This window comes from Melanaphis sacchari, unplaced genomic scaffold (assembly GCF_002803265.2).
Source record: "Melanaphis sacchari strain LSU unplaced genomic scaffold, SCAv2.0 Contig84_pilon_pilon, whole genome shotgun sequence".
In the NCBI taxonomy this organism is placed as follows: domain Eukaryota; kingdom Metazoa; phylum Arthropoda; class Insecta; order Hemiptera; family Aphididae; genus Melanaphis; species Melanaphis sacchari.
In genome coordinates this window covers 510,856-527,434 of record NW_020271599.1, presented here as the reverse complement: position 1 = coordinate 527,434, position 16,579 = coordinate 510,856, and the positions used below count along the sequence as shown (strand labels likewise).

Below are 16,579 nucleotides of genomic sequence, written 5' to 3'. Positions count from 1 at the left end.
TAATTAACAAAAACATTATCATAGTTATTTATTAAATTATTGGATAGTGGATAGGCTACCTAGTTTGATTTTATAAAAATAACTTTCTTTTGACGTACATTTATTGTAATTTAATTTCGAATTTTCTCATGGGTTTGAGTATGCCATACAAGTAAATTATTGATTTTTAATTTAACGTCAATTAATAATAATTAATAAATTGTTCGTGTTTTTAGTGTTTCCGATATTTGGAGAAACTTTTAGTGAATATTCGAATAGAATGGAGACAAAATGTAAGTTTTTATTATTGTATTTAAATTTAATCACAAACAATATATGTACGTTTTATGTTCATGATATTATAAAATTAAATACTTTTAATTACTATTACTATTCTTTAAATATTTTCATTTATTCATCTATAAGATATGATATAAAAATGTATAAGTTATTTAAAATTTAATATCATAATAGTTTGGTTACGGACCAATACAACGACTGGCGCGTACAAAAAGCTTAAACATTATTTGTTTAAAACCGTATTTTTTTAAAAAAAATATTCCGTTAGAATAGTATTTTTATTGAATAATAAAATATTTTAATAGTATAGAATCAAATTATTGTTTAGGGCTCATTCCAATAAAACAGGAATCTTTCATTCTATGCCAAGCTTGTGAGTAATTTTAATTTTAGTATCATTTATTCAAAATATAATATATAATTTAATATTACAACATAATCTAATATATAATTTGTATTTATTTATTTATTTTTTGATTAAATGGTTGAGGTGGTGTTATTGAAGTATTACTTCCATCGGCTTACATTGTTTATTGATCTCTAAAATCGACTTTATCAAATATTACTTTGTTTTTATTCCACTATGATAGTTAAAGCAATACCAATATCATTTCTATATTATTCGTATTTTGGTTGAGATATAAGCGGTGATTGGGGTGTTGTATATGTGTGTGTGTTTTTTTATTTTTTTTGTAGAGGGGATTTCCACTTAAAATTATTTGAAGTTCCCCAAAATTAAAATAATGATAATTTTCTAATTTATTGGTCCATTGCGTGTAAGATGATTTCAGTTCCATCTTAAAGTTAATCAAATCCCAACTTTAAGTATCCTGTAATATTTACTATATTCTTTATTGAATATCTCTTACCAATAAAAATATTAAAAATATTATACAAAATTAGCTCATTTTTAGTGAAAAGGTATGTATAATATTAAAGCAATTATGTTTTTTTCAGATTATCCGAATCTTAGCGTACAGTTTACTGATTTCAGAAATACAATGAAAATTTTCAGTAAGTTAAAAAATTAATTAACCGAGACTTTTAAAGTCTTAACTTATAATATATACAATATACATTAACTAAGAATATTATTTTGAAACTAAAAAATTATTTATTCATAATAATATACTATGTATAAAATAATAATATACATAATATACAATGCATTAATACATGATATATATTAATTTATATACTTTTGTAGAAACTATAAAAAGATTTCAGGATTTAAGTAAGAACTTAAGATACAATAGTTATACATTTATTTTTTAGTATATAAGGTACTAATATGTGATTAATTTATTTCAAATTAGTAATAAACTCCCAATAAAATGCTTAATTTTCTCTTATAATTTTCTATACACATTAAAAATATATGATATGATATGATATGAATGTATAATATGTACATATTGCTATAGAAAATAGAATCGAAAGAATTGCATAAGATGGTTTGGATGTAATTTGATTATACTATTTGATTTATAATAGGTGTATTATATAGGTAAACTTTTAAGTTTTTTAAACTATCTTATTTAAAAGGGAAAAATATACAAATTAATTTTGTGACATCATTTTAATAATTAAATTACTAATAACAATTAATAATTTACTTAAATTATCTATACAAAATAAATTAAATAATTTTCAGGCTCTTAACGAGAATTTATTTTATTTTTAATTTTTAATTGAAGGTTAATATTTTAATATTAAAAATAACTATTCTTATTTCTTTTCACACAGAAACAATTTTAATAAAAATAAAAATATTAAAAATTATACCTAATTGGTTGTAGCCAGTTATCTATTTATTTGGTATTAGTGAATAAGTTTATTTCAAATCACTATCAACAAACTATCTATACTATACCTACTTCACAATAAAAACCATTTTATTTCATAAAAAATTGGAACTTTTTTTTATTAGTTACGTTAGAAATATTAAATAGTATTTTTATTTGAATGACCATTTCAGATTTAAAAATACATTCAGAAAATTCCTTTGAATTGTTAAAATCCAGTAAGTATCTAAAATTACATATTATATAAAAATAAATTTAACTATAATTTTAAATAATTTAAAATTTTAATTAATTAGAGTGAAAAAATTTTAAGTAACAAAAGTAAAATGTCAAAAAAATGAATAATAATAGAATAAAAAAACTTCTATAGTAAAATTTTTCTCAGCTAATGATATAAAATATCTCATACTCAAATATCACTAAATAAGTCTCCTGGTTTTGACCTCATTATTACTGAGTGCTGAAGTTGCTAAAAATTTATCTAAAAAAACTATTGTGCTTTTTACTTCTTTAGAAATTAAAAAAAAAATAATATAGTTTATAATAAAAAAACATATTGGAATGATTATCTATGGAATATGATTTTAATTATTTTATTTAAAATGTTAACCGATTTCATATCTGTTGTTCTTATAGAATTTCCAAAGCCATTTGAAAGTGAAGTACACTTTAATAATAGGATGGCAAAAAATGGTGCGTATTTATTTAATTTACATAATTTAAACTTTTTTATAATATTTAGTTTGCATAAGTCCCATATTATTGAACCAGAATCAGAAACACACTACGGCTTATGTTAGTTTGCTTTCATAACAAAATAATAAACCGATAGATAAGTTATCTTAGGATAGTTTACGTATACCTAGGTAATAGGTACATTATGGACCGAAACGAAGTTAAAATTAGCAATTAAATAGTTTAAATTACTCGGAAAAATACACAATCACCGAATCAGTCCATTATTCATAATTCGAGATTCTAGTGGACAGTGGTGTGTAATTTGTATAAACTAAAATATTAAACTATTAGATATTAAAGTTAATTAGGTTCATATTCAAATTAATGTATTATTCATAAACGTATCATTATTATATAAATATAATGTAAGTAAGTTAATCGAATTAGTTTGAGTAAATTGATTATAACTAATAATACAAAAAGTTTTTACCAATGTTTTTGTATTTTGTTATAAAATAATTAATTTAAAAATCTATTTATTTATATTATATCAATGCATTATATATATTTATATATTTGAAGCTTTCCATCAAGTATACAATCGTTATTTTGCAAAAAGAAGTAAGTTACTACTATTTATTATATATATATGTATTCATGTATATATTATATAAATAATAATATATATAATATTATAATATATTTATTCATGTATTTCGTTAATGATAATAATAGTCAATAAGTATAAAATATGATTAATAAAATAATTAAAAATTATCAATATCTATTTAAAAATTGGTTATTGATTGTGTGAATTAAGAGTATCATTACTTTTTTTATTATGAAGTTAAGTTGTACAATTTTATTAAGTAAATTGTTGGTAGTCTTATTTATCGTAGGTCAATAGGCTAATTATTTTATGATGGTCAATTCACCATTTATCAAGTAGTATGGTTTTCTTTTAAATTATGAAATAAATTTGTTCAAGAGGAACTTTTTATTTCACTAAGCTTTCATTCGTATTATATATTTTATTCGCTTCCCAGTTTAGTCGGACTTCCTTCGAAATCACTTATATTCTATAATATAGATATTTCCAGTTCACAGGCGATTACTTTTAATTATTAATATCTTATTTTTTTTTAACAATTATTATAATTTATATTTACACACTTTAAATAAATTATTTGTATAGGACATGACTCAAAAACTGAATATATTAATAATTATAAAGTGATAAAATGTAATTTTTCAGTGTATCCAAGAATGTCAGAGACTTATAAAGAATATTGTGATAGAATTGAAAGTAATTGTAAGTATTTTTAACATAACGAAAATGTGTTTATATGTCTACTCAAATAGTTTTAACAGTAAATTAGTAAATAGTAAATAACTTTAAGTAGGTATTTAGTTGAGTATTAATTTAAGAATAAAATGATCTTAAAAATATTCTTAAAGTACTTATATTAATACGTAGACTTTTTTTTAAGTGCAGCAAAAGTAATAGACTAATGGGAATTTTAATTTTTCAGTTTTCCCAGAAACAACCGAGATAAGTGTTGAAAATTATAATAAATACAAATCTCTTTGTAAGTTGTTTAAATTAATTTATTTCATTTTTTTTTTTAATTTCAATTCTGATTAATTTTAATTTGAAATTTAAAAATTATTATTGTCTAAATAAAATCATATAAATTAATTACTTAATTAATTGAATTACTGATTTTTCTAAAAAGAATCATAACTAAAATTATCCATTTTCCAAAATTGTAAATATTATGCATAATTATTCATTTTTCAATTTTATACAAAATTTAAGAATAATATTAAAATTATATTACAAATTCGGAATTCTTATAAGTTCTCAAAGGAGGTGAATAATTTTATTTTTAAATTAAAAAAAAAAAAAACAAGTTACAAATAAAATGAAAATAAATCACACGTGACTATCCAATACTGAAAAAATGAAATAGGATAATAGAATTATTGATTTGTATGAGAATATCATATTAATATATTTTTAATTAAACGTTTTGAGTATACTGGGTATCTATAACAGTATAACAAGAAAAGTTAATTTGACGGTGATTGATATGGGATACGTAAATCATGTTTGTATTAGAGTATTTCTTTCTACTAAATCATTTATCGCTTTCTCTGTTTAGGTCTAAAACCAATATCTGAAACTTTATTCGTGGAATTTAAAAAAAGTAAGTGAAAAAAAAAACTATAATTGTATATTCTAGAAAATAATGGTTATCTTGTGTATCTATTATTATATACGATGAATTTTCAGTACCTAGTAACAGAATTTATGCCCGAGGGGTTACATAAAATTTGAGTTACCTATATCAAAAAGAACAAAATTGATTTTTTCAAAAACTGGCTTGAGTAAAAATTTCAATTTTTCTTAACTTTTGTTGGTTTTTTCGATTATTTACGTATATATTATTTTAAAATTATTGAAAATTTTAAATTTTATCCTTTTTTAAGTACAAAATTGATATATTTTTCTATTTAAACCAGCCTCAAAGTTAAAAATTAAAGTATTTTTTTGATTACTCATCGTGTATACAAAAAAAAAAATACATACATACTATTATAAAATCAATAATTTAACGCTCCGCTCAGGACCTAAAATTTATATTTTAACTTTGTCACGTTAATTAATAAGTTTAGAATCTAAAAATTATTTAGTAAAATAAATTATTATATTTTATATCATAAGCATTTTTTTTTTTTTTTTTAGATTATCCGCAATTTAATATTAAATATGAAGATATAATATATTTAGACAAAAGTAAGTTTTTTAAATAAAATTATCTATCATACATAGTATTATTTTATAGATAGTATAGCAGTATTTGGTCTGCGATGATCACTTTGAAATTGATTGTTTACGATTGAAAATCGTGCTAGTTTTTTTGAGTATATGCCCGGAATCACCCGTTATCAATCATTGTGTAGTTTTTGAACCATAAACGCAAAATCTAACCCAACCAAACAATTTAAAAATACCTAAATTACGCATACATTATCCCATAAATGCAAAAAAAAAAAAAAAATATTACATTTTTACGATCGCAGATCCAAGGAGGATACTAAGGAGCTTTATCCTTTACTTTTAGGATACATATTTACTATTATTAATTTAATAAATAGTTCATTTATTTATAAAAATCTATAAATATAAAACTGTTAATTTTATTATCAAATCTTATCTATAAAGTTACTTATAATCTATTAAACAGGTACTCAAATGCATTAATTTTTCCTCAATTTCATTATAGTTTTAACTTTTAAGTAAAAGTTGAATGTGATATTTAAAATTCAATTTTAAAGCTAATTTTTTAATTTGTCTGTACCAAGTTCGTCCGAGAAGAGACTGGTAAAATTTAGTTTGTGTATTAAGAAAAATACGAAACAATTCTCATATTGAGCATATAGTTAAAAATTAACTATTATCATTTAAAGTTTATCATATAACAATTTTTTTATTAAATGCCATATTTTTATCATTAAACAATTTAATATGTATAATATATGTTACATAATTTCCATAGAAACGTTAAGTGACATAGTAGATCAACAAAATTTTAAGGGCAAGTATATTCTTTTTATTTTTATTTAAGTATTGAAAAAATAATTACTAGTATTATTAGGACTTTTAAAGTTATAAAAAATGTAAAGACGAGTTTAATTAGAAAATTAGAGGGATAGGGGAGGAGACAATCAGGAAGGAAATGTGCTTTAATCATAATTTTATCCTTATAAAACAGAAGAACAATTTCTATGTCAGATTGTTATTAAATAATTAACTAAATTAAATATAAATTTATTTAAAACTGTTAATAGATTGTTTTATTACTTTAGTACATATTTCATATTATGTTAATATAATTTATCAAAAACGAATTCAACTATTAAATAACTTATTGAATTTTACCATATGAACAATTACAAGTTACTAACTTATTATGTACCTGATACTTGTTCTACCTTAATTATATTCATGTTTTTTGCTGCGTTGATACGAATACTTATTTTATGTCTGACCTACTTAGCAGTACAGTTGACACTTCTTATCATACAAGGAACAACTGGATTTTATACATTTTATTGCATCCCATTTCGAATGGCTACAATCACCTTATATATAGTAAATGTTCCGCCAGATTTTCGACCACCTAACTAATTAACATATTTAAATTTATTATTTTTTATGTTTTTGCGATTTCCCCTTATTTTTTGTTTTATTAAATATACCTACTTTTATATCTCTTAAACGATATATTGCATCAAATAAATAAATATTATATGATGACAACAAATCGATATTAAACATTTTACGAATATTAAGGTTATTTTTAATGCAATGTATCAAATAAAATAATTATTATAATAAATAATGCGTGTTTTTATAAAAATATTTTAATTTAAAATGTAATTTTCTTATACTAAATTATACTTAGGACGTATTAAATGTCTAAAAGTGCTTTTTATAGGTTATAAAGTAATAATATGTTAGTAACGTATTTAAAAAACGATACGAGTGCATATTATGTCTTAAATATTATTTTTTATTTCTTAGTTTTATTATTTCTTCTCTATTTGAATAAACTATAAACATATTTATTATTTTATATGCTTACTAAATATTTAGATGTTTAATATCTATGGCACACACATTTTCACATTCAAATGTATTTTTAAATTGTTCTAGAAATAACTATGGATATCATGGAATTCTATTTGTTATTAAAAAGTAAATTCTTTAAAACATTGTTATTTAATGTATTTGTAGTTAATTTAATGGATGCATTATTATATGGATACTATTTGAATAAAATGAAATTATTTTTCTGTAAAGTATTATTTATTTTTGACAAGACTAATTCATATTTGAATATATTATCAGTGAAATAAATATGTGGATTTTTTAACTTAAACTTAAAAAAAATGTAATATGTAACATAATATACATTTATTTATTTTTAGAATCACCGGGTATATTTGAAACTTACCCACACTACAAACAAAGAATGTTTATGATTGGTAAATAATTATTAAATATAATATAATTTCTAATTATTCTAAAATGGCTTAAATATCTCAATTTTAAAGTTGTTCAATATGATTATTTAAAACTGGATACTAATCGGAATTTTTTAATTCATAATAGTTTTCTAACATAATTAGTTAAATTCAATGCATGAAATAGGCTTATCTAACAAGTTAAAAATAATAAAGTAATAAGTATATTTTATACTGCAAAAATGTTAATATTTTGTAAAACCTAAAACTGCACGATGACAGAAAATTTTTCCATCGGTTTTCAATTATTGGTTTAAACCACTGTTATAAATATAAATTGTTATTACTTACTACTCAGTAGTTAGTACCTAATTTTATAATCAATTCAGTGTAAAAGTAATACTTTATAATTTGAACAAACAACATTTTAAGTTTAATTGTTAAACTAGAAAAACTAACTGTTAACTACTATCTTCAATTAAGTTATGATTTTCATCAACTAATTTTTAACAAACTAAGTTAGAAATTTGGAAATAAAAAATTAGGTTTAGTCTGGTTAGAAATCCAGAAACTAGTTTATATTTTTACTTAATTTATTTTTGTATTTATATAAAACTGCTTAACTAAACTTTAAATAATCAAAATAATAATTAACTTCATCATTTTTTTAATTATTATTTTTCACTTGTTTAAATATTACTGTCAAATATATATACTGTATACATGTTCACAAATTTATAAATTTATAAACAAGAATAATCGGTTTAAAAAATGTATAAAATAATAAAAAAAACTTACTTTTCCATTAATTTTAATCGAAAAATTGTCTACTTTTTAAGCAATCAATGGATTAGATGAAGAAGAATTCAACGATTTAAAAAGAAGTACATATTTTTACTAGTAAAGTTTTATTTAACAATGCAATTTAGTGTGATTGTGTTGGATAACTATTGATATTCGAAGTTTTTTTTTAACGACATAGATTTTAAAAAAGTTTAGTGTTTACTGTATTTTCATTTCAACGTTCAAGATGATGAGGCATTTCGAAAGCTATTTTTTTTTTTTTAAATATTCATACATAATTAATACATTATTTTATTGTACAATACATACATTTTTGTTAGTTTTTAATTTTTTACATGAAGACTTAAAAAAACGAGTCACTTGTTAAAGTGATATTTTTATCTAAAACATTTTAGTATGATAAGTCATGGTACCTACCATATTTTTCTTATGGTAAAAAAGTCGCATGCACACACTTAGTCGCTAGCATAAGTATAAGTAGACTTTAGGGATTTAGGAATGATAAATAATGGAAATGATATACATAGTTGTGTTGTTTGTATAGAGATTGAAATGGATACTAAGATTTGTAACATACTAAGAGACTTGTTTATAAGAATGGATGTAGCATATTTCTAATGATATGGGAAATAAGATAAGTGAAGATTTAGTAATTATATGTGTTAGTAGCATATGTATTTTTTATTAAGGTTTCTGGTAACTTTAGAGGTGATAAATTCATATCTTGATGGTTTTTTTTTTAATAAAAATTATTGTATTAATTGATGAATTTTGTTAGTTGTAAAATGTTTCTGTAGGAGTTTTATAGTAAATGATGATTTTAGTGAATGTTTAATTATTTTATCTGTCTTAGGTTGTTATTTTTTTATAAAAAATTTGAGACATTAAGATTTGAGTGAGATGAACGGAAAATACGTTTGCTTTTTGAATAGTAGTCATTTAAGATTTTAAGTGCCCTCTTATTTTTTAAAGAGTAGGTAGGCTTAAGATAATTTAAGATTTTGTAGGTGGTTTTCGAAAGTAATTAGATGGTTGTGAATACATTGACGATATGGTTATTGTAAAAGTAATTTCTAAACTTTGCCTGTTTTTTCAACTGATCAGAAAAATGAAAATTATTTGAATTTGTAATCACGTCTACAAAGTTGATATAATAACGATTGAATGATTATATTTTTTTAACTGAAAATTGTACGTAATGGAAATTATTAAAGCATATTTCATACCTAATAATATGCATGTTTTTATCATTGATATTAATACCTAGTTATGACTTTGATTGGTATAATATATTGGTAAATATTTAGTCGGTTCGTTGGAATGAAAATTTAGACCAATATGAATAAGCTTAATATTAATTATATAACATAATTATTTTATAATATTTGGTATATATACAAACAAACTTTTTCATTATTTTTTTTGTTTATAATATTTTTTTAATTACTGAATAAATCATAGTTCAATTTGAAATTTTAGTTTTCATAAAACAATGTGAAACGTATGATGCTTATACAACCAGAATGAATGAATTGAGTAAGTTATTCTATATATGTACGATGTGTAGGTACTTGCTTTATCAAGATGTAAAAACATTCTTCAACATTTTACTTAAACAGAAATATTTAAGTACGCATAATTCTAATAGTTTTTACAGTCTTCATTTTTTCCATAATTTTTTTAGCAAAACCATCGCCATAAACTTTTAATTTATAAATGGAAACTTATTTATTTAATTAAAAACAAACTTTTTTCACTAAAAATAAGCAAGTAGATATAATTTAAATTTAAAAACGTATTTATGATTTATATTACCAATAGCTAGTAGTTATAATATTTATTTATTAAACTTAATAAACTTAATAAATATTTATAATAATTTTAGAAATATTTCCAATGACTGAACAGTATGCTTTTAAGCTTAAAATAAGTGAGTAGTTATTTAGAAAAATATTTTTTAAATTATCGTGACTATTATGGTTATGTTTTAGTAATACTTTAATTAGGTGATCAAAATCACTCGTTATAAATTATTTTAAAATAATATAAATTTACTTTTGAATCTATTGTAGATAGTTTTAATGAACTTAAGGTATATAACTACGTGTAGTTTATTATAGCTAGAGCTTTGGTTGTAGAGACAAACTTAACTAATAAAATCAAATATAAACTGAAGAAAACTTATGGGATATTATGAAATTTTTTAAATAGTTTCCAAATAAAATTCAATATACTGCTCAAAGTTTTAGGGACTAAACTAAAATCAAAAAATTAGTGACAGAAACTTTTGAAATTATTAAAATAATATTTGAATATGAAGCAATGAGGAGATAGATAATCATCACAAATTTCACAATAGAGATTAGTAATATCAACAAGACCTATAATAGCTCAACAACATTGTTTCAACATAATTAAGTCGCTGATAGTTTTATTTTTGTTATTAAAGGCTTTTTTCATATGAATTAGTCTCAACTGGTTACACGGTTAATCAGACTTACTATAAACGAGTTTTAATTAAATTGCGAGAAAAAATTTAAAAATTCAATATAGGCGTTCAGAAAGTTTAATGCTTGATGATAGTTGTTGCATCACGATACGAGCCAGCAAATTCTGCTCAATCCATGAATTTTTTTATGATAAACAATATTCATATCTCATACTTCCTACTCATCGGACTTTGCTTCTTGTAACTTTTATTTCTAAAAATTAAAACTGATCTTAAAGGACAAAGATTTAATGACTTCGAAATAATAAAAATACGATGAATCAATACAAGCAATTTTAAGTTGAAAACTTCTAACAGTGATTCATAGAGTGTCAAAGATATTGGGATAAGTTTATATCATTGGCGGTGAAAACTTTAAAAAGGACTAATATTTAAAAATGAGTTTAGACTCGAATCGATTAAACTAAATAACAACACATTAGATATATAAAAATTGATAATAAACTAGAAGAATAATGGTTGTGCCCCAATGGCGATCTGACGACAGAATAATAAAAATTAAGATTAAATGGCGGTAAAAAATTTCCACTCTACTAGTAGGACGATAAGAACAACAAAAATACATAACGGATAAGTCATACAAAATCAAACAGAGATAATTATTTATAAGAAATATCACAATAAGAATAATAATTAGTGAATTATCCAGAGAGAATAATATGGAATAAAAAGTATTAATGCTCATAGTAATAATTTTTGTGATTGTAAATTCTCAAATAACATTAATTAAGTTGGTTTACACAAAAAATTCTTTGTTATAAAACTCTAAAAAATTGATAATATTATCATAAATATAAACTATCATAATAAGGATATCTAAAATCAGAATTAGAATTCATCATTAATGAACATGTTTCGAGATTCACTCTGTTTAAAATGTTGATATTATTACATAATTAATGTTATCAACCCACCATATTGAACTGTTTGATAGGACATTTTTGTTAGATTTTCGAAAAAATATTTTAAAACAGTGAAAATCAACATACGTTATCGTAACATAATTTTTTATTTATTTTTTCAGCCGTTCCAAGAGAATTTGAAAAACAAGATGGAGCATATAGGCAAATCCTGATGGGTAATTATTGGTTATCTTATATTTTATCTAAAATAAAAAAATATATTTATTTATTTTTTGAATATTTAGTTATGTATCATAGTATTAAATATTGCATAAAGTAGTAAACTATTTTTGTTTTATAGCGCATTTAAATATAATATTATATTACATTCATATCGAATACTACGATTTTTAGTTTAAGAATATTGTATTAAATATATATACGTACATAAAAGATAGGCAAATGAGTAAAGCTCTGCTGTACAATAGATGTCTATTAAGTCGTATTTTTTAAGTCTTATGTTTTTTACACTTAAATATTTGTACAACCAGTTTTAATAATAGTAATAGGCTAATTAATAATTACAATTTTAAGAACTGATTTAAGTTTTTTGAAAACGAAATTTAATTCATTACAATGTTAAAAATTATTTATTTTTAAAACAGCATGTATGATATGTATCTATCATATTATAAAAAATGAATACACTTTATTTATAACTTATGATGTCGTATTAATAAAGCCAAACACTTTTTATTTATAGGTTCTTATCAAAAAATGAAAAGACTAGATATAAGAGATCCCATCAGATATCTGGATGAGTTTTCATTTTTTATTGGTAACTTTTGATAACTATTATGTTTTTTTTTTTTTTTATTAGTATACCTAACTTAAATTTTAATTTCTTTACTTTAATTAAATTCAGTATAAAACATCAGTTTTATACTCTGTTTAAGTGAAATACAGAAATATACATATATCAAAATATCTATATTAATAACTAGCATATTTTATTTTTAATATTATTACAATTAGGGCTCGGAAGTTGTAGGAGCTAAAAAAGACAAAATATGCACGAAAAAATTGAAAATATGCATTAAAAATGTTAAATATTATGCAAAAAAATTATTCTGAATTCTAAAAAAAAAATCATCAGATGTTGTTAATAAATTTAAAAATAATAATAATGTACATAAAAACTGTTTATAACTGAAAAAATGTATGACTGGTTAACTTTTTAACATCTTATTGAACTAAAAATATAATTTAAAATATTTTTTCAGTATTTTTAAAATTATGAAAAAATACATGTTATCTAATACCTGTTAAGTAATTGCATTGAACTATCAATGATTAGGTCAAGGTTCGCTGTTATTAATTTAAATTTTTGATTGTGACGATGACAATAAATAACTTCGTTGGTAATTTTGAGTTTTATATTCAATATTAATTGAAATATACAGGTTAAGAAAGAAAAAAATCAATTTTTTTAGAAAAATATGTATAATATCTGTATAAAATCAATGAAATGTGCATTTTTTTTAAGTCGCTAAATTGACAAAATATGCAAAATATGCATTTTCAATTTAAATTTTTTAACTCACCATTGTATAGTTCAGATTTCTAGTTTGGATTGCTATAAATTGAGAGCATACGGAACAATATGCAGTTTTTACAACTTCCGAGCTCTAATTATAATATATACGTATTATATACTTATCAACGAAGTTGGGGTAATAACGTAAAGCAAATTAAAAATAACTGTAATAAAATTAATTTTAAAAAGTAACTTCTATGATGTAACACGATTATATACAACAGAATAGTTACCTATCTACTTTACTCTTAATTATATAGGTACTGAGCGGAGCGATGAATGTATTTATTTTATGATAATATGTATTTTGTATATGTGTGTGTACTGTGTATGTACACGAAGAGTTATTGATAAAATGCGTTGATTTTCAACTTTGAAGGTTGTTTTGTATAGAAATTTGGATCTAGTTTGTAATTTAAAAAAGGTCTGAATTCAAAATTTAGTGTACTTTTTTATAATAATTATGAAAAACAAAATAAAATAAATAAGAAAAACGGGCATTCTTAAGTAAATCCATTATTTGATGAAAACTATAGATATTTGGAATTTTCACCAAATGTTTGTATTATCATTTTATATTTAAGATAAAATTTTTAAAATATTTCGATTTCTTTTGAGTTATTAATTATATTTTTATTCATGTTTATAAATTGATATAGTATAGTAATAATAATAATTATTATAATAATGCATATTTATACCTACTATACTACATTAATTTATACGTATGAAAAAAAAAATTAATAAATAGCTCAAAAGAAATCGAAATATTTCGAAAATTTAATCACTAAATGCTAATTATATAATAAAGGTTATATTTTCGAAAAAATGATTATCAACCTGATATAATACTATAAGTAAAATGAAAGACTTAATTAGTTATTTGAAAAAAGTGTATCATGAAATATATTTGATTTAAGTTAACTGACCATTTCCGCTTGTTTTTTTATACAATAATATATTATTGAATTCAAATTTAACACACTCATTTGTCCACCTTTTTTTAATATGTACCTAATTAAAACTTTAAATTTTTAGAAAATCCGGAGATAGCTGAGCCAGCAGGTAATATTTAATAATTTATTGGTTGAATGTTTTTTTGAAATTTACACGTATACTAGACTCAGTTTAATTTATTATGATATTAAAGTAAAAAAAAAAATGATTATAAATTTTTTTTTGCTAATTTATTTATAGTTGATATTGCTGATAATAGAAGAGGTCCAGGAGATTATAGAGGTAACCTCTTAAAAAATATTAAATTTAAAATAAGCAATAACTGTTTAGTTTAATAAGTTTATATTTAATTTATGATTTTTATCTGTTTGTAAACATAATTTACCGATGGAAAATAGTAAATTAGTATACGCTAAATATAAACTATTATATATCTATATATTCTATATTGACTTTAAAAACATTTTTAGAGCCATTCACTAGAAAACGAAGTGTAATAGCATTTAACGAGATAAGGCAAACTATTTTCAAATTTAGTAAGTTATGTTGTGAGTTTCTATTAGTACGCCATATTCTAATTTAATAGTAAGTTGTGAATTTAAGTTAAAATTAAGTTCTGTTAAGAAAATTTATAATTACCATTCTTAATTCTATAAAATAAATTCATAATCACTGCTTTTTATTTTTATGTTAGTTTTTATTATATAGTTCAATGTACATAAAATATAAATTATATTTAGTTGCTTGCTTTTAACTTTTTTTTTTTATTGATTGTAATTTATTATATTTTCATTAATTTGCTATTTTTATTTTAAATACAATTTTAACTTGTAAAAAAAGATTTGTTGAGATATTTTAAATTTGTTTCGTTGATTTTCAATTTTTACAGTTAAATAGTGTATATTTCTAATTTAATCATTGTTATTATATCTTTAAATTTAAATTTACTTACTAATTATCCTTTCAATTTTTCATTCACTCCCCATTTAAGAATGTATACATTTTTTTATATATATTATTTTAAATAATTCATGTATTTAAATAATTAATTATATATGTTATATATATATACTTAGTTCTTCCATGTGCATTTGAAAATTATGAAAATTACAATAAGAGGATACACGAATTTCGAGAAAGTAAGAGAACTATTAATACGTAAATTTAATTAAAATAGAAGTATTAAAAAGCAATATAATTGAAGTTATTTGAAGTTATAAAAATATCACATAATAACAGTTTCTGCATTTTATTCCTCAATGAGTCGCTGGTTTGTAAAAAAGTATTATAGTACTACGTATATTTTAGTACATGCAATATGACATATAGTTTGCTTATGCATTAATTAGTAAAACATTTAAGTTAAAAGTTTATTTTTAAAACTTTTTAATTAAATTACCGGGTTAATTAATTTTATAACTAATTGTATTATAGTAACTATTGTGTTACGTAATAGTTTTATTAATTAATTAAAAAAATTATAATATAATAATGTTTACAATTTTTTTTGTATTTAACTGCACAAAGGTATTTTTATTTAACAAAAAAGTATCTAGTCATAATCAGCATAAGACAAATAGGTATATAATTATTGTTAACTATGTATAGTACGTAACTAATATATATGCATTATGTATGTATATTATATCGAATTAATTTTCTGGGGTAGTTCTTCCAATGGGGTAGACTCTTTTCTTAGTCTAAAAGATTAAATGACTTAAACTAAGTCTTAATGCTTTAAAGGTTAGACACCTGAAATTATTTAGCAGCTAAATTAGTGTACAACTTTAATCTATTTATATATTTGTTGCAAACTTCCAAATTTTGTAACTATAGACCACGATAAATAATAACGTTGCTTGCTAGAATGCTTATCGTTGTTATTGAAATTTTAACCTATATAGTTTAGATATTGTGATGTTTTATAACGATCTATTCGAGACGAATAAAAAATTCACTTAATTGAAATCATTTATCCAGATGGAATTTAAAAGTTACTATTTTCGTATACCTAGGTTCAGAAAAAAATTATTCAGTCAAGTACTTCCAACTTTTTTTGCTTGACAGAACCTTG

At 21.5% G+C, this 16,579-nt stretch overlaps 1 protein-coding gene across 1 annotated transcript in view; it reads left to right on the top strand.

The window, feature by feature from the left end:
- The first annotated feature begins 5,535 nt into the window (after positions 1 to 5,535).
- LOC112602179 overlaps positions 5,536 to 16,579 on the top strand; it is a 73,838-nt gene continuing 62,794 nt past the window's right edge. Inside the window, exons 1-13 of the mRNA XM_025350136.1 lie at positions 5,536 to 5,562; positions 6,326 to 6,364; positions 7,486 to 7,527; positions 7,761 to 7,817; positions 8,636 to 8,680; positions 10,080 to 10,136; positions 10,486 to 10,530; positions 12,134 to 12,187; positions 12,715 to 12,789; positions 14,587 to 14,613; positions 14,746 to 14,787; positions 14,976 to 15,041; positions 15,582 to 15,644. Of these exons, the coding sequence (XP_025205921.1) occupies positions 7,494 to 7,527; positions 7,761 to 7,817; positions 8,636 to 8,680; positions 10,080 to 10,136; positions 10,486 to 10,530; positions 12,134 to 12,187; positions 12,715 to 12,789; positions 14,587 to 14,613; positions 14,746 to 14,787; positions 14,976 to 15,041; positions 15,582 to 15,644 (565 nt within the window). The 5' untranslated portion in view covers positions 5,536 to 5,562; positions 6,326 to 6,364; positions 7,486 to 7,493. The remainder of the gene's footprint in view (positions 5,563 to 6,325; positions 6,365 to 7,485; positions 7,528 to 7,760; positions 7,818 to 8,635; positions 8,681 to 10,079; positions 10,137 to 10,485; positions 10,531 to 12,133; positions 12,188 to 12,714; positions 12,790 to 14,586; positions 14,614 to 14,745; positions 14,788 to 14,975; positions 15,042 to 15,581; positions 15,645 to 16,579) is intronic.